The 25,177-nt window shown below is 39.3% G+C and overlaps 1 protein-coding gene across 1 annotated transcript in view; it reads right to left on the reverse strand.

Moving 5' to 3' along the window:
- drosha (drosha ribonuclease III) overlaps nt 1–25,177 on the reverse strand; it is a 149,438-nt gene that overhangs the window by 112,356 nt on the left and 11,905 nt on the right. Inside the window, exons 2-3 of the mRNA XM_039753150.1 lie at nt 16,959–17,794; nt 13,185–13,265 (exon numbers count right to left, since the gene is read on the reverse strand). Coding sequence (XP_039609084.1) covers nt 13,185–13,265; nt 16,959–17,791 — 914 coding nt within the window. The 5' untranslated portion in view covers nt 17,792–17,794. The remainder of the gene's footprint in view (nt 1–13,184; nt 13,266–16,958; nt 17,795–25,177) is intronic.

Raw genomic sequence — 25,177 nt, forward strand, 5'->3', positions numbered from 1 at the left:
AACATCCCGAAGTGCGAGCGCATTGTGAAGAAGCTCACTATTGATGAAGTCCTGTCAGGGATAGACGAGAGCCTTTTTGATGAAATGCTACAGAACGACGTCCACTCGCTGCTAGAACTGACCCACAGACTAGAGGGTGCACAAGCCACCTGGAAATAACGGGGTTACGCAGGCTTGACCCCGATTTCGATCCAGCCACCACAAACCTTCAGTGTCACCAGCACCACAGGTAATAGACGCCAGAGTGTGAACACCATAGTGTGGACTAAATGCAGCTGCTTTTGCTGCGATCGACTGGGACATCTGAATCAGGAGTGTAACCTCCCAAATGCGCAAACAATGGCTATCGGTCTGGCCCAGCCATGTGGCTCGCAAGTTTCCCCCAAGGTGTTAAAGGAGGACAATTTGAAGGTCTCTATTACATTGGCAGGATGGGAACTATCTGCACTGCTGGACTCTGGTAGTGACTTCCGCTTAGTCTGCTGTGATTTGCTCTGGCTGACCCCTTATAAGACCACAGACAAAGTGAACATCCACTGTGTCCATGGTGACATTAAAACATGCAAGACTATATTACTCCCTCTTGAAATTTAAAGGGAAGAACTTTAAGGTTTGGACTGCCATATCAGACACCTCATCCTGGCCACTCCTAATAGGAAAAAGAAATGTCCTCTTTCCAAGGGTGCTGGCCACCTGCAGAGCACCTACCCCCGTAGCAGATAGAGAGGGGCTCGCCACAGACAATGTCAGTCATGGGAACAGGTTTAAAATTGAACTAGAGTTGTTCAGGGAGCTGGGGGACTGATCCTCAAGTTAAGACCCAGGACAGCTTGCAAACTTTTCCATGCCATCGCACGCACCAACAGCTTCCCCAGACCAGACACTCGAAATAGACTCAGACGAAAACAAAATAGCAATGAGATGTGAGTGTGATGCTGCATCAGACACGGAGGAAGCAGAGACTGTCGTCTAGGTGGAGTTTGCTCACCAAAAAAAGCTCATAACTTGGATTTTGCATTTAGACAAGCCCATGATGACTCATTATGTGGAGAGAGAAAACCCAAATTTTAAAAATCCACATTTATTACTGAAGGATGGTTTTTTAGATCAGGTAATTTCTGATTGTATGGGTGATTGAAGTATCGAGCAATTGGTAGTACCAAGTGAGCATAGGAAGAAGGTTTTAAAAATTGCTCACAGTAACGTTTCGGGGGCCACCTCGGCGCAGAAATGAGGAGGGAATGCTTTTATTGGGTGAATATGGGCCGGGATATGGAGCAATTTTGTAAGGCCTGTCCAAACTGTCAAATAGTTTCTGCTCACAGACCTGCTAAGCCACCCCTTGTATTGATGCCTATTTTAGATGTCCCCCTTTGAGAGAGTGGGATAATATATTGCTGGCCCACTTCCCATAAGTAAAAGTGGCTTTCAGTATATGCTTATGTTAATTGATTATGCCACAAGATACCCAGAAGTAGCAGTTTTGCAACAGGCGGACACCCGAACTATTGCAAAAACGCTCTTGGATATGTTCACACATATTGGTATCCCTCGCGAGATTCTCACTGATCAGGGCACACCCTTTATGTCTCTCATCATGAAGCAGCCATGCGAAAGTTTCAGAATTAAGCAGTTACACTCCACAGTTTATCATCTGCAGACAAATGGCCCGAAGGAACGATTTAATAAAACCGTAAAACAGATGGTTTGGATTGTAGCCAATGACGATCCAACTTCCTAGAACACTGTAGTAACTTTCCTCCTCTTTGCTGTCCAGAACCACCCGCAAAGGACAATTGGGATGAGCCATTGCAAACTATTATTTAGACAGAGACGGTAAGAATGGACAGGGAATCACAAAACCACCCCTGCGGGGAGGTTTGTCGATCTAGTCATTTTGCTACAAGAGCCGATTGCCAGATTGTCCTCTATTGCGGTGGAACATCACGAGCATGAGCAGGAAGCACAGAAATGTAATTATGACAGGAAGAGTAATTTCCACGAGTTTAAGAAGGGGGATCTTGTGCTGGTGTTGATTCTGTCCGATCCACATAAATTTCGGACCGAATGGCAAGGGCCAATAGTGATAGAAGAGTGTACGTCTCCAGTGATTGATAAATTCAGAATTCCCGGGTGGTAAAAACCTGTACAAATTTTACACATTAATTTTTAAAAGAGCGACCATATAAAGTCCTGGGGCCTCATGTATAACAGCGTGCGTAGAATTCGTACTATAACATGACGTAAGCACAAAAGCTGAAATATGCTTACGCACAGAAAAATCCAGATGCAGAAATCTGTGCGTACTCCAACTTCCATTCTCCTGGTCAGCGTGAAAAATAATGCATGTGCACGCACCAGCTGTCCCGCCCCAATTCCTCCCAGAATTACGCCTCTTTGAATATGCAAATCAATATACAGTAAATAGCCCTTAAGCTCAGCGTTTTGTGAAAAGACAATGGGAAAAGCACAGGAGAAAATATAAGAATTTCAGCGAATACCAAATGGAGGCAAAGGAAAAACATACTACTTGTTGATTTAAACAGTGGTATAATCAACAAAAGGAAGTTGAACAAGTGACATAGCATGTTGGAGAAACTTGAAAGCTCAAGTTCACAAAGTCGCACAGTGCCCGAAATAAAAAAATCGTCACATATCAAAGTTGCCGTGAAAAGGCGAGTTGTAGCCCACCGTCTGAGTGTCATATGAAAGCTCATTAGGGTACAGACAAAAAATAAATATAGGCACACAGTGGGGGGAAAAAAGCACGAAATGTCAGCTTTAATCTTGAAATTTCCACTTTAATCACGTAGTTTATTTTGTCATTAAAGTAGAACATCATAAACTTCATCTTAAAATCATTTAATTTACTAGTTTCTCAAATCCCATCGTAACTAAACTAGCATGTTAAATGCTTTGTTTTGTATTTGATCTTCAATGTGCTCTGTGTGTGAATCACTACGTGCTTCCGTTCTTTCTCTTTCTCCGACAGGACACAGAATCCATTACATTCGTGATATTACAGCTCTCTGAATAATTAAAATACTGAGATGTATACGTGACATCATTTTCATGATGATTGGAATGAAAGCATGTTATTAAACATGGGAACACGGTGGCGCAGTGATTGTTCATGTCTCACGCAAGATGCTGCTGCGCCATGCGTGACCTTCGATGAAATAATTTATTGTAGCAGTACTGTCTCTTTCAAATGTACTAACCTCCAATTCCTGTCTTTGCTTTTCTTTCTCCACATACCCAGTCACCACACAATCAGCTCTGTAGTAGAGCATCTGTAAGCTTACAATGACGATTCTTCAAAACTCTTAAGGAGCATTGAAATATCTTCATAGTATGTGTTTAATTATTCTATCCGTCTATCCTTCCAGTGTCGCGCCAGCCTCAGCAAATATACAGCGCGAGGCGGGAGCAATACGTGAACTTGCTAGCGCTGTGGCATCGTGTCCTCACATGTTTAATTATTAATAATACAGATTATTTAAATGAAGTTAAAGTTTTATCTGTATAATATAATAAACATACTTTGCTGCCTTTCATCTTAAAAATGATATCGTCATCATATGTAAATACGCGCTTTATAAAGTGGTGCAGTTTGTGCAATATTATAACTGTAGTGCAAGTTAATTATACTTAAGTACAAACAGTTCTACAAGGAGCAATTGATTGAGTGCATTTATAGTTCTTGGGATGTTCTTACTGCTGCTTGGCAGTAAGGAGACTGTGGAAGATTGTGGGTTCACTTCCCGGTTCCTCCCTGTGTGGATAGCGCTTTGAGTACTGAGAAAAGCGCTATATAAATGTAATGAATTATTATTATTATTATTTGTTTCTGAACCGCGAGGTCCATACAGTAAAGGCTTTGAAATGTTTTGCCGTGGCTGAGACAGCGTGTACTTGATGCTGTATACCGATAATTCTCTTTCCGATCAGCTGCTGCTGTGATTCCCCACTCAGATACAGTGATAAAAATACTCAGAGTGGTGCAGTGAGTGTAATATGGAAAAAGACGATTCACTGTGGCAACCCCTAACAGGAGCAGCTGAAAGAAAAAGAAGAAGGTGCAGTGAGAGTAACAACGGTAAATCAGCTATGGTATTTACAATAATTTGACCATTCTGTGGGCCATTATATTGTTACTGGCTAATTACAATCAGACGCATTAAACTAATAAACAACATGCGATTTATTTCAGTGTATTTATAAAGCCGCGTTAGGAAAAGAAAGAATAAGCACACAGGAACAGTAGCACTGCTTTGACGCTGGGTGCCGCCAGTCTGCAAAACCGAGAGGAGAACTTGCGTACGACAGGGTATGAGGTGCCGTGGAAATGTGCATGGCTTTGCGCCAAGTTTAGGTTTTATACATCGGGATTTGAACATGGAAACGTTCTTATGCAACCTTTCTGTGCGTACGCACCGTTTATACATGAGGCCCCTGGTCACAGCCGTAGCGGTCCCCATTGGGGATGATTTAACTAACTCCCAGAAAATGGAATTGCTCCAATTAGACATTATTCGGCAGAGCAAAAGCGAATGGTGATGTCCAACTGTACTTGTCTCAGAGTCTGACGGTTCGGTTCAGTACTGTATGGATTTTAGGCGTTTGAATAAGATTTTCAAGTTCAATGCATACCCAATGCCGCATGTTGACGAGTTGTTGGAAAGGCTCAGGCAGGCTTCATAAATGTCCACCCTTGACTTCACGAAGGGTTATTGGCAGGTCCCCTTTGAGAAGTATAGCTGCAAGAAGACTGCGTTCGTCACTCCGGACAGGTTGTTTGAATCTACAGCATTCCCTTTTGGTCTCCATGGTGCACCGCAGTCCCTTCAGCGAATGATGGATCAGATCCTGCGTCCCTATTCCACGTACACGGGTACCTATCTTGACAATATGGTTATTTTCAGTAATAACTGGGAATCTCATCTTGTTCGCCTTCGGGCGGTGCTTGACAGTTTACGGCTGGCAGGATTGACAGCCAGCCCTAAGAAGTGCAAGCTGGGTATGTTGGAAACCAGTTATCTGGTATATTCCTTGGGGAAGGGTTTGCTCAAGCCTCAAATGGACAAGATATAGGAGGTGCTTGCATTTTCCCGTCCTGAAACACAGAGACAGGTTTGTGCCTTCCTTGGGCTTGCGTGGTATTACAGGCGGTTCATTCCCAATTTTGCACATCAGGCTGCCCCTTCACTGACTCCGTTACTATCTCTGGGGACAACGGCTTATCCTGGTGACTGACACGCCCCGCTGTGGACACGAAGTATATGAATGCCCGGCTCACTCGGTGGTCTATTAGCTTGCAAGATTTTGCTTTTGATGTTCGCCACCATCCCGGGGCTGCACCCACCAATGCTGGTTCTCTCCTGCCTAGCCGAGCCCAGCTTGGACGGTCACTTTACCCACACCGGTGTAGACAAAGCTGATGGGGGAGATATAAGGTTTCTAAACTCTTTTGGTACTCCCCCCAACGGGACAACATGCCAAAGAGCGTCCCGAAACGCGATTGCCATGTCTGTAGAAGACAGCCTATCAGCTGCCTGAGCAACTGCAGGCTCCCAGTGAAGTAGCAGCTCACAGCAAAAGCAAATCTGAGTCGATCGCATTCACGCTATATGTGCCTGTTGTTCATGGGTGATGCAAGGAACATTATAAATGCAGGGAACAGTATTACCTGGCCACGACCCTACCTGATTACTGTGTCTGTGTATAGGAGAGTGGTAGATCTCGTTACAATAAATAACCATGATGTTCCTGTTTTGAAGCTGAATAAAGTTGGTTTTGCTAAAGTACTGAGCCTCAGCCTCATGTTTTGGGGTGCAAGACAGGGACTCGCATGTCACAGTATGTAAAGTCAAATTCTATTAAGAATATTGGACACTAAAAACTGTATCAATATAAAATATAGACAAAAAAAGTACTAAGACAGGACTCGCGTGTCACAGTATGTAAAGTCAAATTCTATTAACACTAGAATTACCAGAGCCTACGAAAAAACACGTAAATCCGTCCCACCTTAAATCGCTTCTTAAAATCTTTCTCAGCTCTCCACCAGCGTCTTTTGTCATCTAAATGTGCTGATAAAAATCAGGCTGCAAGCAGCCAGCTATTCCATCTCCCCACCGACTTAGAACGTGCACAAACTTCTCCCAGCTCATGCCTTGATTGATTTTCTGGGAGTGAAGTGGAGTTTTAGAGTTTTATTTGGCACGGACATGCTCAAAAAATACATGTGTAATGCCACAAAAAGTGCATGCACACATATCTGTGCCAAATAAATAACATTCGACGTTTTGAAGAAATCATGGTGTAGTGCAGGTTCAAACTCGCGACCTTTTGATTCCCAGGCGGCAGCTGATTCTATTGCGCCACGGAGGCAGTCGTAATAAATGGGTGTCAATGACGCATGTTAAGGCGGCTTTTTGTTTCTGCAGTTATATTTTTGAATAAAAGTGCAATTGTTGTTTTAAATTTGTACCTTTTGTGAAAGTATTTCTGTGATACTTTATAAATTATATAGTTTATGCCTACATTTTGTCATCTACTAGTAGAATATAAAAAACGTTTCTGTTTAAACAATCTGTTTACACAGATTACTGTAGAAACAGTGTTTACACAGATTACTGTAGAAACAGTGTTTACACAGATTACTGTAGAAACGGAACAGACATGAAATGCGTGTGTTCCAAAAACGATCTATTATTTCCACTCTAAAACTCCACTTCACTCCCAGAAAACCAATCAAGGCATGAGCTGGGAGAAGTTTGTGCACGTTCTAAATCGGTGGGGTGGATGGAATAACCGGCTGCTTGCAGCCTGATTTTTATCAGCACATTTAGATGACAAAACACGTTGGTGGAGAGCTGTGAACGATTTTAAGAAGCGATTTAAGGTGGGACGGATTTACGAGTTTTTTCATAGGCTCTGTTAATTCTAGTGTTAATAGAATTTGACTTTACATACTGTGACATGCGAGTCCCTGTCTTGCACCCCAAAACATGAGGCTGAGGCTCAGTACTTTAGCAAAACCAACTTTATTCAGCTTCAAAACAGGAACATCATGGTTATTTATTGTAACGAGATCTACCACTCTCCTATACACAGACACAGTAATCAGGTAGGGTCGTGGCCAGGTAATACTGTTCCCTGCATTTATAATGTTCCTTGCATCACCCATGAACAACAGGCACGTATAGCGTGAATGCGATTGACACTGAAAATTGTATCAATATAAAATATAAGACAAAAAAAAAGTACTAAGACAGTGGTTCCTTATTTGTTTGAATCATTTTACATTTTTCACTGGAAAATGCAAATCAATTTTTGATTTGGATGAAAATAATCAATAATTGTTTAAAATTTTATCTCTGAATTATCTATATAATAAAAGCCCAGCGCAGTGTCCGTGTCCGGGTCCGTGTTCCTTTTGGCTGTATAGCCGCCCTGTAGAAAAGCCCCAGTCCGTCCCCTCTCAGAATTCCTGCTTACCCCCCTCCGTTCTTTTCCCTTTGCTTTTATTTTTCCTGTTCCCAAAAATCTTTTCAAAACAAAAGTAAAGAAATAGACAGAGCGTCACATTAACGTCTTCTCCCCTCCGCCTATTAAATAATCAATAAAATGAAATAAAAAAATCACAAAAGAAACAGAAACCACAAACTACCGTTACAGTGTCCACCGTGCTTCTGGCATTACAGCCAAACATGTGGTGTATGCAGGTTATGAGCTGTGACGCTAATTAACGCCCGTACTACAACAGATTATATTGTTCATATACTATTAACTATTTACAGGGATCAACTCTTTTGGGGAAGTTCATAACAAAAAAAAATGTAATTATAAATAACATGCGCACTTGAGTATTTCGAGCCCCGCGTCTGACTCGGATGGTTCCCCTGGTCACCAATTCGTGTGTTTCACTATGCCCACTATACCTTTCCGTTTTCAGCTACCCATGTGCACTTGTACGGAGGAGACCTTACTGAACAATGCCGAAACAAAACGCAACTAAACCTGCTGCTGTGAGAGAGGACACATTACAGCGTGAATACGAAGCAAAGAGGCAAAGGCCTGACAGTCGCTCGCAAGAAATGGACACTCAGCATTCACACAGATTAGCTCAACGACGCGTCTCTGCCGCTGTGAAAGGCAACTGAAACCCCTACAGAGAGAGAAGACAGATTATGCCGTGATCACGAAAGAAAGAGGCAAAAAGCGTGCCAATGAGACACCCGACGAGAGGTCCTTACAATTGAGTCCTTCAACTGTGGTCATCCAACGCGCAGCATAGCGCGCGCCAAGTTGCTAGTACTAATATAATAAGGATCTTCATTTCTCTTGCAGCAGAATCCAACACATAAAGTTAAATCATGTAATTAATCCAACACAGCAACTTACTTTTCACTAATAGTTATAAGCTATGATAATTCATTCTCTGAATGAGATACTTAACCCTATGAATTCAGCAAGCCTACCAATGGTCCTGACACACAAACTGAGAGGCATCCGGTATATAAGATCTTATTTTAAACTACTAGGGGGCTCTGCTGCCTGCTCGCTTCGCTCGCCAACCCCCAGGTTTGGTCCTGTGGAAATACAATTTAAAAAGTGTTTTTTTCATGGGATATGTTACATATGCATTATGTTCACTTTTGACAATGCAACTGGCCATGAGTGAATATCATTTCAATAATAATAAGACTTTTCTGAGAAAACAATCTACATATGAAATTGAGAATATCCAGAGCCGATGTAGCAGGTGGCACGGTTTCTCAAGAAGCTGCGGATTTCTGGCCATTGTGGATTACACCTCACTGTAAGAAATAAATCTGGCCTTCCGATAGTTCTGGATATTGCCATTGCCTCATGATATAACTGCTGTAATACTCTTGGACTACCTTGATAGGATGATGGTAATATTACTGCTATATCAATTTTGAATTTGTCTGAACTATTGATATTTGAATTTTAAACATGATCAATGAGACCTTGCATATGTTCCATTCTAAGTTTAGCTTGATTTGATTTAATAAATAAGAGACGATTAGCTGCAACTTTAACATATGCATTAATAATGTATTGTTGCGAAAGAAGTTGAGATGATAGAAGTGGGTTAAATACATGGGAACGTATCGCTAATTTTGATCCGAAATATTGTGTGGGTGTTATTCATTTTGCTGAATGCGTTTGTTTCACATTGGACGACCATCCTGTTTCGCCATCTGGGAAAAGCAAAGGTTAAAAGGTCGGCATGTGGCAATGTATTTGACATAAAAATGACGAAACATGCTTTGCCTTTGGATATACATGAATATCTACTGTGCCTTTGATATCTCCGTCTTTCGAAAGTATTATTACTGACAATTCATCACATGTGGGTTTATTATAAATGCGACTGTGATCTTTCGGATTCATATAGAGATCCAATAAAATGTCTTTGTTCATGTGTTGCTGGTTAATCTTGTGTAAAGTGCGACACGTTTGGACGTATGGATTTCCATCTGTTATTGGCTGTATAATGTCTATTACGTTGAATCGTTTAACTGTTTCAATCCTATGTTGCATCTTCTTCATGATCAAAAAACACACCTGACCAAATTGTGTTTTTTTTTCGAAATTAAACTTGTCGTAGCTGCAATTGTTGCGGGAACACAGATTCTCATACCGTATGGTCCATTATTGTGTAAATCAATGTTTTGTGCACTGAATGATGCCAACACAAAACGATTATTGTAGACGCATATATTTTGCCTGGAGCGTTTGTTGATTTCACTTTCACCAAACAGCAAATCTTTTAATTCTTGCAGAAACGCCTCTTCATTGGGAAGCAGCAGTACTTTTCCCTGATGGCAACACAAAGTAGATGATCTACAAGTCTCCGACTTAAAACTTTAAACCCTTACAATATCTACATACTTCCGACATATCGCCTATGTCCATATATTCGATCTCTTTTTGCTGTTCCGTTATTTCACCTAGTAATAACTTCCATTTGTTTGCACGAATGCGATCTGAACTGTCTTGTTGGTGACACTTTCAAATTTTAGTACTGTCCTATTTTTGAACTTGTTCTGCGTGTGCATCACGCCAAGGTTATTTATGAGCCTTTCGAATTCCACTGCTGTCATAATCTGCAACCTGCTCTGCATGTGTATGGCGGCAACGTTTTTGAACGTTTTTATGAAGTTCTACTGTGTCTTTTACTCTTTGTCTTTTATCTCTGACCCAGTTTGGACATGCAAGGTTTTAAATTCCACTTGTTTCAGACTGATCATTACTTTTCTTGCCTAGCTCTTTGTCTCACAGGTACATGCTTCCAATAGAGGTCAGTTTGACGTGACTTGACCGTGTTGTGAGAAGTGAAAGTGTCTCTACCTCTCTGTCTCTCTTCAAAACATCACATCTCATCGCAAGATAATATAATTTTTATAATAGAGAGATCAGTTTCACTTAGGAAACAAACGGGGAAGTGCGAATGAAGGTGCACAACTGCAGCTCTGAAAAATGACCCAGCAGGATCTCCGTAGAGCAACTGACATGTTTTTGACATTGCTGCAAAGTCGGGAGTGAGGGAAACTATTGATACATTCGTCTATATGCAGTTTGACATGAACATTCCTCTCAGAGTATGTTGTGTATTATGTCCTTTAATTATGCAATAGTTTCATATATGAACGTTCTGTAAAAATACAATGTAGGAAGGATATTTTAGAGAGTATTTCAAGAAATGGATTGACTTCCTACACTAATCAGTGACAAAGATATGCAAGCATAAGTAAGAGATGCTCCTAATCGCAGAGTCGTCTGGTGAAATCAGCATGTGCATAGCTCAGCCTCCTCTACCATTTTGTCTGCATGTTTTAGAGATCAGGAAAAAAAAACTTACCATCACAAAGTAATTGGATCATCAGGAAACGCATGTGAATTACTACACAGTAAACAGATCCTCATTCATTTACATGGAGAGACCGATACGGTGCACCGTGTTATTGAAATAGCGCAGCCAAAAGTATTTACCACCAAACAAGAAGTGCTATTTGATAGTGATGATAATGCTGACAGTTTGTCCCAACTAGACAGTTTGACCTTGAATAAATAATTGCCTTTTCAGAAGAATTTGGAGCTATTTGACGATAAGTAAACCCCCAAAATATTTTGTTTGTATTGACATCTACATTTTTATAAATAATGTAAATGAGTGCAATTCAGAGAAAAAAAGAGAGTGACCAGTGAAACATAAAAGACATTCCATTCCTCAAACCAGTAATTCCAAACAATAAGCATACCCAGGGGTTGAGCATTCTTCCAAATGTATTTAGTATTACAATAGCCACCATATAGTTCTAACAGAGTACTGAATATTATTTGTACATTTTACTTGAATTGCACAAAATGTATTATTCACAATAAGTTCTGCAAAGCAAAGGACACAGAGCCAATGAAACACAAAAACTGTCTGGAGGACTAAGCAGATTAATTATGTGTGTTGGAATTTTTACTATCAATGGTCCTAGTACAAAGGCCACATCAGGGAGGAGGAAGTGTGTGAACCGCTATCAGGAAACTGCTTGGCAATACAAGGATTTTAATGCTGTACTGTGTCTCATTCTGAACAGAAACGGTTTTGAACAGTGAGACATGTAAATAATTTTCCAGTTTCTGATATAAAACAAATAAATGTATATACTGTAATTCGTTGGAGTTTTAAGTGAAAAATGTTGAGTGATATTGAAAACTATGCTGAAGTAATTTCTTTATTTTCCTAAAACTGTTGGGATCTGTCAAGGTATCTGTATTTTTTCAGCAAAGAACGGAAGATTTGAAAGGCGTTTATTGGCATTTATACCACTTTTTTTAGATAAACTATAAACTTATCCATGGTTGTACTTGTCATTTTTGAAAAGTAAAACTTCTGCTGGAAAAAAGGCATAAACCCCTTGGTTCTACTGTCATGAAATTAACAGGCAGACTTCAAAAAAACACTACAAAACACTAAAAAAGGCTTAGACATTTGAGAATTTAAATAAATCATTTGGATGGGATTAACTCTGCCGAGCTCAGGCTACCTGGTCAAATTGCCTTGTAAATAAAACGTACTTAATTAAGGCAGAATAAGTTGACCTGCAAGATTAAATGTGCACTGAACTGTACTATACAGGGAAGAGTTACTTTCCCACTCAAAACTATATTCCTTTTTTTCCATATGCTTATACACACATTTTAATAATAAATTGTGTGCTGTACTGATAGAATATCTGCAAGTTTATAAATAGCAAATTTCTTCTGTGTAATGACTTATTTGGCTAACTCCAAATAAGCATTACTAGTTTGGCAGGAAAAACTAACACACTGGACTTGTTACTTACAAATAACATTCTCTAACCTGCTTTTACGGATTGGTTTTACATTAGTAGCACAATGATAAGCATTGTCAGCAGCGAGTAACGGAACACTGCTTAGAATCCTGTTTTGCGTGTTAGGTAAACTTCACATATTCTCCTGGTATTATTGTTAATTTCTCCAGAAACACTTGTTTCTTTCCACAATCTATAATCTCAAAGTCAGGCCAAATAGCAAATGCAATCTGCTCCAACATACATGTGTATATTTTCTATAATGAACTGCTACTGTTGCAAGAGACAGTCTGAAATTAAACTTATGTTCATGACCTTATTAGAGTGAATGCCTATGTGTATAGCTGTGTACCCTGCAATAGACTTGCTTCATATCCAGGTTTAGTTCCTGCCTTGTAATCAGTACTGCCAAGACAGGTAAGCCCTAGGGATCCTGAACTGGATATGATGATGACAAAACAGATAGATCAATGCACTTCTGCAATATATGAAATTATCAAATTGTACGACTTTCACAACCCACATGGTGTTAGAAATAGGATATGAAATGTAACATTAACAAAAGTAAAGAAACATCATTACAATAATAAAAATACTGTAATGTTACTAGAAATATAATCAAATATAAAACAGAGCTATACAAACACTAGAACTGGCATGCAAAACATCTCTAAATATTTTTTTAAAATGTCTTACACCCCCAAACCTAAAGCAATTTCAGTGTCTGAAACATACTGTGTTTCCAAAAAGCTTTTTATAGCTATAGCAGCTAAATCTCCAAAAATTAACCCTTATTCTCTGTCATGTTCTATGTCTTACCTTCTTGGCCTCTTATAGTCTTTTCTGTGTTGTCTTTCAATAGATGAGGACCTTCTGGTTTCCCTGTGTCGATGGCGATCCCTTAATTTGGACAAACGTGAAAAATGTGTAGCATTATTTGCATTTCATCTTATTATTTTTCCAGTTTTATAAAACAATCTAAACCAGTGAAGGTGGGGAGTTGTATTTATTTACTTATTTAAATATATATATATATATATATATTTATTGTTGAGAATTGTTGATTTAAGACTTTCTGCTCTCCTCTCAGGACTACCCAAAAGACATAAATCGTTTGGAACTAGTGCAGAATGCAGCTGCTAAAATCTTAACTAGGAAAAGAAAATCCAAGCACATCTCTCCAGTTTTGATTTCACTACATTGGTTACCTGTGTCATTTAGAATTGACTTTAAAATCCTGCTTATAGTTTACAAAGCCTTAAATAATCTCACTCCATCTTATATTTCGGAATGTCTTACACCTTACACTCCGAATCATAACCTTAGATCTTCAAAGGAGTGTCTGCTTAGAATTCCAAGAGCTAAACTTAAAAGAAGTGATGAGGCGGCCTTCTGCTGTTGTGCACCTAAAATCTGGAATAGCTTGCCAATAGGAATTCGCCAGGCTAATACAGTGGAGCACTTTAAACTAAAATGAAGCTATGAGAAAGCCATGTTAAGGTAATTTGTTTTCAGCAGTGTTTTAATCATGATGCTCTGTATATTCAATTAATTACATGATTATTAATGGTGGCTCCAAAATCCGTATTAATCCCTACTTTCTTTCTGTTCTTTTTCCAGTTTTCCGGAGTGGCGGCCTGCGCCACCACCACCTGATCAAAGCACTGTGATGTCAAAACATTGATGGATTAAAGGCCAGAAATCCACATGACCGTCATCATCAAGTTCTTCCATGAGAACCCTGAATACCATGAGGACTGATTGAGGTAATTTATCTTAGGTAGAATGCCTAGAGAGGCTGGGCAGTCTTGTGGCTGGACCCCTGTAGATTTCATTTTATTCTCCAGCTTCCTGGAGTTTTTTTTTTTGTTTTGTTTTTTCTGTCCTCCCTGGCCATCGGACCTTACTTTTTTTCTATGTTAATTAGTGTTCCCTTATTCTAATTTTTATTTATTTTGTCTTTTTTCTCTTTCTTCATCATGTAACGCACTTTCAGCTGCATAATTTGAATGAAAATGTGCTATATAAATAAATGTTGTTGTTTCTTTCAACATATTAAATTAGCAGTAATCCATTGGTTTACCTAGCACTATATTATATGAACCCTAATGCAACAATAGTGTTTAACATAAAAACAATCATGTAACTGGATTAAGCAGAACTATTTAATAAAATCATTTAAGACAGTTCAAATAGTTCTCTCATTACATTAATTAAAAAATAGCTTTTTTTTTTCCCCAAAAACTGCAAACTACATCAAGGTTCTCCTCTATTTACAACTTATAATATTTTTTTCAATTTACGAATTGTCAGTCATGACATTTCCAAACTAAGACCACTTCTTTCTCATTTGGATATTTTGCAAAATTAGGATGCTTTCTTAATTTAAATGATGTAGTAAGGTCAGATAATTCAAACAAAAATAAATACTGTAATACTCCACTGAAATGTGGAGTATTAGTGTCCTCACACATCCAAGCTAACTCAAGATTGATAATCAATTATTTGATATTTCTAGTGTCATTAAAACCCAAGGTGATAGATAGATAGATAGATAGATAGATAGATAGATAGATAGATAGATAGATAGATAGATAGATAGATAGATAGATAGATAGATAGATAGATAGATAGATAGATAGATAGATAGATAGATAGATAGGATGTTGATAATGCCTTGCTAAATATATGGGCGCCTTTCTTATTTGAGGTTAGAGCAAAAGATATCCTTTTCCCCCTCTCACTCAGCAGTGCAGGCATTGTTTGAAGCTGCTTGTGGCTTCCAGCATCGACTAAAACTCAGATGCAGCAGTGTCAGAAAGAGAAAAGGAAAAACACCACATTACCAAAAGACTATGTTGCTACTGCATTATTAGATTGTTTCCCCCTCAGACAATACCCACATTTTTAAAGTTTTAGACCACATTCAGACTTGCAAAAATAACAATGCCTTACAACATCCAATTTTAAAGGTAGCCAAATGGTATCTCTGGGACTAACTACTCTTCCTATTCGGCTCCAAACTTCTTTTCCGGCTTCTACAAATCACTTTCCTTAAATCTCTGAACTAAGCTTTTTTTCTACCTGTAAACCACCCTCCCCACAATTTTAACTCTTTGAGGGCTGAATATTTTTTCCAAGCACACAAAGCAATGGTTTAGCACATAAAACATAAAACATCTATTGCTACGTGCTATGGCTGCTGTTGCTGCATATTCTGCATCTCTGGCGACAGTGGCTGAACAGGGGCGCCTCACTGGCCAGCAGGAATGCACAGTAGACCGGCTGCCTGGCTGTCTGCAAACAGCAGTTGGGCAGCGGTGGCAATATGGTTTATACCTCTTGTCATCATAAGTAATGGTCCTCCCAGGTGAATGCTACTGTAGGCGTATCAGCTACATGAACGTGTTCAGCACCATAATCAGCTGGGAACTGATCAGCCGATGCTGGTACCTCATTTTCGCTTGTGATCTCCATCTCCAGATCATTTGCATTAAATTCCAAGTCCAACAAGTCAGAGTCCAATTCAGCGATAATACATAAAACATTCAAGGTATGTTTTAATTTGAACATTCACTTTAGTCTCTCACCAGATATTGATGCCATTTTAGAGGTTGTTTGCTCTTCGCTACTCATGTGTGCACAGGGAATCGAGGTTAAATCAACAAAGCTACTTAACTGTAACTAGCAAAATGAGTCGAATTAAAATGTAAGGGCGAGTTTTGTCACAGTTTACAGCCGATTACCGTTCTCTACCGCTGAATTTCGACAAAAGTCGACATCAGCCCTGAAAGAGTTAAATGCTATCCTAGTATAAATGACTGAAAAGTAAGAAGTTCCAGGGCACTCCTCTTCCCACTCCTTCCAGAGCAGCAGATTGCAAGACAAGAGAGAGTGAATGCATTTTCTGGTGTGTGGAACAGAGAGAATAATTTGCCAAAGGTCTCTATTACACATTTTAGTTTGCGGTGGAAAGAAGAAACATGACCTCAAACTATACTGAACAGCTACAAAGCAATGTGTAAGATCCCCAGGGCAGCATTCTCAGACAAAAGGCCCTAGGGACAACATTGAAATATTCTTATAGTATGATTCAAGTATTGAAACAGTTTTTCTACTTTCACATGTTACCATAGGTCATAGACAATTGAATGGAAGATTGTACTAATGTTTTGACTCAACAGGGACAGTAGGCAAGTATGCCTGTTAACATTTATTTGAATTGACTGATATTTGTTGACCTATTCATTGCTCTATTCCACATAATACTGTGAAGACTGGTATGTAAAAAACAAGTGTTTGGTGATGGTATCTTAAAAGATGGGAGTTTAAGTGTATGTGTTATATTTAAGAGTTTCCAAGTAATGTGGCACCTAAAACGTAATAATACTAAATAGTGGGCTACAAAATAATATTATTGTATAAGGGAAGGTATATTCGTGTTGTGACTTGAAAATAACTACTTTGCTACTGAGTTCCTGACTTTGGAAAGAAAAGTAGAAATCTCAAAGAATGATCAACTAAAATATTATAAGCAATTCAAAGTAATTGGTTAAGGTGGAGAGTAAACAACCCATATTAAGTTAAAATTACCTGCTTCTTTCTCTGCTTCTGTAATGAGGTGAGCTTCTGCTGCGTTCATAGTCTGACCTGTGGCGACTACTCTCCTGTTTTCTTTTATCAGGACTCCGCCCATGGTCTCTTCGTTCTCCCAAGTAATCTTGCCTGTGCCGATCATTGTGCACTCCGTAGCCATAACCTTTCGGCCTGTGATCTTCATGTCTTCTGCTTCTTTCTGGTGACCTTCGTTCATTTTGGCTCTTTTCAGTTTTATATTGACTTGCATGTCTAAATTGATCAGATTTAAAAGTACTTGAATTCTGCTGATAACCTGAACTAAAACTGGATGGGGGAAAAGGCTGCTGGGAAAAGTTTACAGAATAGGGAGGCTGATAGCTCACTTGTTGCGGCATGGCAGGTGGAACAGGTGGAGGCGGCAGTGGTGGTGGAGGCAAAGTGTGCATCATGTAATGGTATGAATTTTGACTAGAGTCTGTTGATCCAGACAAAGTGTTATTACCAGGGCTAGGGACTGGTGGAGGAGGAAAATTAGGGGGTCCAGTAAAAGCTGATCTAAGGGGAGGGTTTGGAAACGGTGGTCTAACAGGACACTGGCCTAAAGAATTTTGTCCTTGAGAAGGAGCTGGGTGAGGGTATGGAATAAAATCAGGTCTTGGAGGCATGTAACCTACACCTGGATTAGGATAACCAGATGAGGGAGTAGCTGATGAGTCATAATGGAAAAGGGGCACTGATTGCTGAGGTGGGATCTGGTGGAGGTTCTGAGGTCTGTAATTCTGAGGAGCACCACGCTGCACAGAAGCTCCTCTTCCTCTGGGACAACCACGTCCAGGGTGAAAAGACATTTCCTGTAAAAAGATAAAAAATTCTAATTATCTTTTTACTAGACTGTCAAACAAAAAATAGAAATAACAGTTCAAATGTGTAAGTAATTTTATGCTTAGTACTTTTGGAATTTTAAATTTCATTTTTTAAATGCCCCCTTCCCTAAATAAGTTTTATTTACAGCTTTATTGAAATTTTGAGTTTGGAAAATAGATCATCCTAAATGCTACATTTGACTCTCTAAATGTTAATCTGTGGAACTTACTTGGTTATTAACATCTTTGAACCAATTAGTCACATTGTGACAAGGTAGCTAGTTATAAATAGCACATATCTAGTAGAACACCATTATTTCTGGTTGTAATAGTCCATATAATGACAACCATAGCTCAATTTAGCAAAGAATAACAAAGCCCACCAATCCTTTAAGAAATTAAGACCAGCACAGGTAGAAACTTACAAGAGCTCTAAAAGTGGAGCCACAAAATCCACCAACAGCTACCTTGAAACTGTATCTCTTAAGGACCACTACAGAAAAAGCAAACAAAGAGTTACCTCTGCTGCAGAGGTTAAGTATATTTGATTCAACAGCCACAAAAAAAAAATATATCAACAATTAGCTGAACCTCAGATTACAACTCATATCGATGCTTGCCACAGACACATCCCAACAACTGTCTGGAGGCGGCTATCTAAATCAGACCCACACTGCAGAATTGCTTCCAAGAAATTTGAAGGCAACAAATAAAAATTTGCTTGGGCAAAGAAACACATGAGTGAACATCAGGCAAGAAAAATGTTGTCCTCTGAACTGACGAGTCCATGTTAGACATTTTTGGTCACCTCCTATGTTTCTATCAGAAACACAGAAGGTGAATGAATGATGTCTAAGCATGTGGTTGACTCTGTGAAGCATGGAGTATGACAGTGTGGGGGTATTTAGCTAATGAGACTATCAGCAATTTATACGGTAGCTATGATCCAATCGATTGGGTAAAATATCTAATTGAGATTTTTCTGACAGATATTGCAATTTGATTTACCATATCCTTTTTTTAATGCAAGCTTCAGTTCAATATTTACCGTGTAATAGATTTAAAACATAATGGAGCATTATAGCATAGAATACCATGAAAATATTAACTTGCTTTATAGTTCAATGCAAGGATAAAATTTTTATTACACAATTTAATTTGCATAAAACAATTAAATATGGAACAATTATCATAAAAACTATGACTTGTGGCTCTGGAGTAGCATCTACATATTTCACAATCTGTAATCAATAGAACATTATTTATAGATATCCAGCATTTAGCTTATAAACTGACAAAGAACAGAATACTTATCAAAAAAAAGTGATCACTAAACATAATAATAGAAATAGAATATAAATTTTACATAAAATATCTAAATATTGCCCATTCAGATAAAAATATACAGGCAGCTAGAATTAAAGTTTTTTTTCCCCACAAAGGCTGCCATTATAGGATATAGTGCAGAAAAACTAAAATCTTAAAATGACTCCAAACAGCAGAAGTCTTACATAATACAGTACTTTCTTTCTTGACTTCTCTGCTTCTTCCCAACACTCACTGTGGTTTTTGCAGATTTTTTATCAAGAGCACCAGCAAGTCAATCTTTGCTGGTTTCAGACATGAGCACTGACACAAGACACTAAATAGTCTCTCTGATGGCAAATTTGCACACAACTTCCTGCTGAAGGTAATGCCAATTCTGTCCGCACCAATTAACCATTTTGTGAAGGATATGTAATCATACTTGCTAGAAGGGCAGCTATTAATCAAATATTACCTATTCTATTCTTTGTGAATCTACAAGTACGTGAAATTACGCATATTTTATAACAAAGAGTATTTTTTCCTCATTAAAAAATATAAATGGATAGCCATACAGGTCTGAATGGATGGGCATGGCCCCATGAGGCCCAACCACAGTTACATGTTTGACTTGTGTATCAAACAGTGCAGCAATAGGGCAGAAAAAAAATTTAAGGGGTCTAGCGGTGACTTTTACTAATGAGAATAACAAGCTAATTATTCAAAAGTACAAAAAGGCAGAATGTGGAAGTGCAGTAACAGATCTGCAAAATACTGCAGCTTTACATAGTACGTCTACAATAACTTGATTCTAAAATAAGTGAGAGTAAATAAACAACCATTCTTTTACAATCAAATGTCACTTTTTGCTATCGCATAAGACCTTTGTTAAATTTCAAATTATATTCATTCAATCTGATTGCCCTATTGGTAATGCACACGTTACATAACATACAGTGCATCCGGAAAGTATTCACAGCGCATCACTTTTTCCACATTTTGTTATGTTACAGCCTTATTCCAAAATGGATTAAATTCATTATTTTCCTCAGAATTCCACACACAACACCCCATAATGACAACATGAAAAAAGTTTACTTGAGATTTTTACAAATTTATTAAAAATAATTTTTGCTAACTTCCTATAAACCGAGAGCACCAAGGCAGACTTTACCAGAGAGAAAGAGAAAAATTAGCCTTTACGTTAAAGAAAGTGGAGTAATAAACTGAGAAAAAGGAAAATCGGAGGAACTGCCTTGTGCAATTAGAAAAAACGGCAACAGAAGCTGCTTTAATAAATTCAGACCTTTATATTATGTCATTTAATTAAAACATACACTGCTTTGTCTGAGTTTGGAAGATGAGTGTGTTTAGTATAACAGTGCACATTTTCAATTAGAAAAAAAAAAAAAAGAAAATTGCTTCTTAGTAAAAATTAGGTTTGTCAGGTTAAAAGCAAATGTGTTTATTTTACTTGTGAACATGTTACACATATTAGCCTTGTATAACCCTAATAAACAACTTAAGAACATCTACTAGATTTCTGACTTTAATGGTTTGTTCTGTGTTAATTATTAGTTTGTGTGTGTCATACAATACAAGTTTTGGTAAAAGAACAAGTAATGGATAATTAAAATTATAATTATATTTATAATAAAACCTAGAACCTTCTAGCTGGTACACTTGTAGAACACCTGTATAAATGTTGTAAATGTATATTTTAACAGCAACAAAAGCTGTAATACAGATAATGATTAAAACTTATTCAAAACTATAAGTGCATATACTGTATATTCACATTTAAGCAGTGTTTAACACTAGAATTACCAGAGCCTATGACAAAAACTCGTAGATCCAGCCACCTTAAATCCGTTCACTCCTCTCCACCAGCGTCCTTTGTCCTCTAAATGTGCCGATAAAGACAACCTGCAAGCAGTCGACTATTCCATCCCCCCCACTGACTTAGTATGTGCACGCACTTCTCCTAGCTCATGCCTTGATTGATTATCTGGGAGCGAAGTGGAGTTTTAGAGTGGAAATAATAGATCGTTATTAGGAACACACGCATTTCATGCGTGTTCCATTTCTATAGTAATCTGTGTAAACACATTGTTAAAACAGAAACTTTTTCATATTTTAGTAATAAATGTTACAAAATGTAGGCATAAACTACAAAATGTGTGAAGCCTGAAGTCCAAAGATTAAATAAACACTTTCACAAAAGGTTCAACAACAATACAACAGCTTCTGTGGTGTACCGGTAAGATTTGCTGACTCAGAGCGCAGCAGGCTTGCCGTGCCTCAGAGACCCGATTTCGATTCCCCTCTGGGAAGAAAATATTATTTTTTTTTCTTTTTAACCTTCACCGCTCTGCCTGCCTGCCTGAACTCCCTGTCTGTCTATATAGTAATAACAGTAATTTTATTATTTTATAACAGCTTCCCTGTCTGCCTATCATAGTGCCTTTCCTTCCTATCTATATACCTATCCCCTTAGCCGTTTTTTTTATATATCTATTATACAGTGCCTTCCCTTTTTATTTATATATCTAGTGACTTCTCTGCCTGTCTGTCTGTCTGATTGCATATAGCGCTGAACTTATTGCTCTGTACTATTCTGTCCTCTGCATGTCCTGGAGTACAAAAGAAACACCACCATACAGCAACATATGGGGACTGGCAAGATCGGGGAAAGAAAATATGCAATCACTGATTACAAACCGCAAAATGAAAGAACAAAAGAGACAATATATGTGAAAACATCATCTCACTAATGCAATATTATTTGAAAACGAACAGCGTCAGATCGGATTTGAATATACGCTCAATCTGACGCTGTTCGTTTTCGAATAATATTGCATGTACTGCACTATTTTAGAATAAAAACATACATTTGATTCCAGTCAGTCTGTAACAGCCAGCGTAAATGTATGACAATTGTAAAGGTTAGCTTTTTTTTTTTTTAATTCAGTTTCATTCTCTCTGTCGCGTTCACGATTCCCCCCACCCCTTCTGACACTGCTGTTTTCACATAAAGACGCTCTACAGCTCGAATGTTATTTATTTGGATCACATAAAAACACGATATAGCGCAAATGTTATTTATTTGGAGAAGTGCTATAGCTCGAATGTTATTTATGTAGGGAAGAAAGTACAGTGTCAGGTGCTCATTCAGTGTAATAGGAACCATAGCACAGAGAGGTGTGTACACTGCAACAAGTACACATGTCGTAAATGTAGGAAGGGCGGTCCTTGGGTATGTGGGAACTGTTAATATTTGAATGTGACGATTTTATATAGCACAGATCGGAAATCAGCTGTTCTTAGCATTGCACCACGCAAACTGTCATATCAACCGCCTACTGTAACTTGCTTTCTTTTTTCTTCGGTTATAGTCTTGAATAAAAGTGCACTTGTTCTGTTATACTTGTACTCCAACATATGTTCCCGTGTTTGAGTGACACAGGCATGCTCAAAAAATACACGTGTAATGTCACAAAAAGTGCGTGCAGACACTTCAGTTTGCAAACATTGGTATGAGAATGCAGTCACAAGTACACTGCAGAGCTATAGCGCGTCTTCATGTGAAAACAGCAGTGTCAGATGGGGAGTGCCTGATGACTGCATATAGCGCTGAAGTTACTGCTCCTTACTATTCTTTCCTCTACATGTCCTGGAGTACAAAAGAAGCAGCTTACAGCAACATGTGGGGACTGGCAAGATTGGGGGGGAAAAAACGCGCGGTCACTGATTAGAAACTGCAAGATGTTATGCGAATGAATATGAATAACGTTGCATCCATGCCACAAACTTTTCCGAAATGTACTATACAGGTCATAAAACGAATAATTCCAAATATCATACATACCTATGTCTCTGGTTTTTTTTTTTGGATATCATAGACCATAAGGTGCATACTAATTCAGCGTGAGCAAGAATCTATACTAATAAAAGGCAAAGCCCTCACTGACTCACTCACTCACTCATCACCAATTCTCCAACTTCCCGTGCAGGTAGAAGGCTGAAATTTGGCAGCCTCATTCCTTACAGCTTACTTACAAAAGTTGGGCACGTTTCATTTCGAAATTCTACGCGTAACCTATTTTTCTCCATATACTGTAATGGACGTTAGCTCGACGGCCGTGGGGGGCGGAGCTGCGTGTGACATCATCACGCCTCCCACGTAATCACGTGAACTGACTGTGACCGCAGTATGTAGAAAAGAAGGAAGAGCTCCCAAAGAGCACTGAAGAAAAACGCAGAGAAGCTTATTCATAAGTGCAGCTACTGTGGAAACAAAGCACGGTGTAAACCGTAAGTTTATATTAAGTTTATGGACACGCTCCCGCTGCCGTTTGTCATGCCTTCCTCGAATACTTTATTCGTGAGATACAAACAGTACAGAACTGCGAAGCAAGGAGAAACGATGGCCTTATATGCCATTCGTTTATAAAGCAGCAGAGAAGCTGTGTGAAGGCAGCTACACAAAAAAACAGCCACACTCTGAATGTATTCCTGGCATCACCTGGCATCTCCCAATTTAATTGAAATGCCTCAAATTTCTAGTAAGGCTGGAATATATATATAGTGGGGCATCCGTCCTGGTTATGTTGGGGGCCACGGGTAGAGGGCTTGGAAGCCCAACCCTGTAGGGGCCCGTGGCAGGCGGCGCCCAGGTGCCTGAGGAACCCTGGAGCCCAGCACTTCCGCCACACCAGAAGTCACCCGGAGAGCTGCCGGGAGGACAGCCGGCACTTCCGCCATGCTGGGGCGTGGCCAAGGGAGGAATGCCGGGAACACCTGGTGCTCAATATATATACATATATATACACACATATATACATATACATATATATATATATGTATGTATGTATATATATATATATATATATATATATATATATATATATATATATAAAACTGCTCAAAAAAATTAAAGGAACACTTTGAAAACACATCAGATCTCAATGGGAAAAATAAATCCTCCTGAATATCTATACTGATATAGACTGGGTAATGTGTTAGAAACGAAAGGATGCCCCAAAAATCAGAGTGAAAAAAAATGTGGCAGGCTAGTCCATTTTGCCAAAATTTAATTGCAGCAACTCAGAATTGTACGCAGCACTTTGTATGGCCCCTGTGTTCTTGTATACATGCCTGACAACATCGGTGCATGCTTTTAATGAGATGACAGATGGTGTTGTGGGGGATCTCCTCCCAGATCTGGACCAGGGCATCACTGAGCTCCTGGACAGTCTGAGGTGCAACCTGGTGGCATTGGATGGACCAAAACATAATGTCCCAGAGGTGTTCTATTGAATTTAGGTCAGGAAAGTGTGGTGGTCAGTCAATGGCATCAATTCCTTCATCCTCCAGGAACTGCCTGCATACTCTCACCACAGGAGGCCAGGAATTGTCGTGCACAGGAGCCACTGTACCAGCATAGGGTCCGACAATGGGTCCAAGGATTTCATCCTGATACCTAATGGCAGCCAAGGTGCCTTTGTCAAGCCTGTAGCGGTCTGTGTGACCCTCCATGGATATGCCTCCCCAGACAATCATTAACCCACCACCAAACTGCTCATGCTGAATGATGTTACAGGCAGCATAATGTTCTCCATGGCTTCTCCAGACCCTTTCACTTCTGTCACGTGCTCAGGGTGAACCTGCTCTCATCTGTAAAAAGCACAGGGCACCAGTGGTGCATCTGCCAATTCTGGTATTCTATGGCGAATGCCAATCGAGCTGCATGCTGCTGAGCAGGGAGCTCAGGGCCCAAGGACATGGGGCCCTTGGGTCACCCTCATGAAGTCTTTCTGGTTGTTTGGTCAGAGACATTCACACCAGTGGCCTGCTGGAGGTCATTTTGTAGGGCTCTGGCAGTGCTCATCCTGTTCCTCCTTGCCCAAAGGAGCAGATACTGGTCCTGCTGATGGGTTATGGACCTTCTATGGCCCTCTCCAGCTCTCCTAGAGTAACTGCTTGTCTCCTAGAATCTCCTCCATGCCCTTGAGACTGTGCAGGGAGACGCAGCAAACCTTCTGGCAATGACACGTATTGATGTGC

This window comes from Polypterus senegalus, chromosome 5, assembly GCF_016835505.1.
Source record: "Polypterus senegalus isolate Bchr_013 chromosome 5, ASM1683550v1, whole genome shotgun sequence".
Classification (NCBI taxonomy): Eukaryota; Metazoa; Chordata; class Cladistia; order Polypteriformes; family Polypteridae; genus Polypterus; species Polypterus senegalus.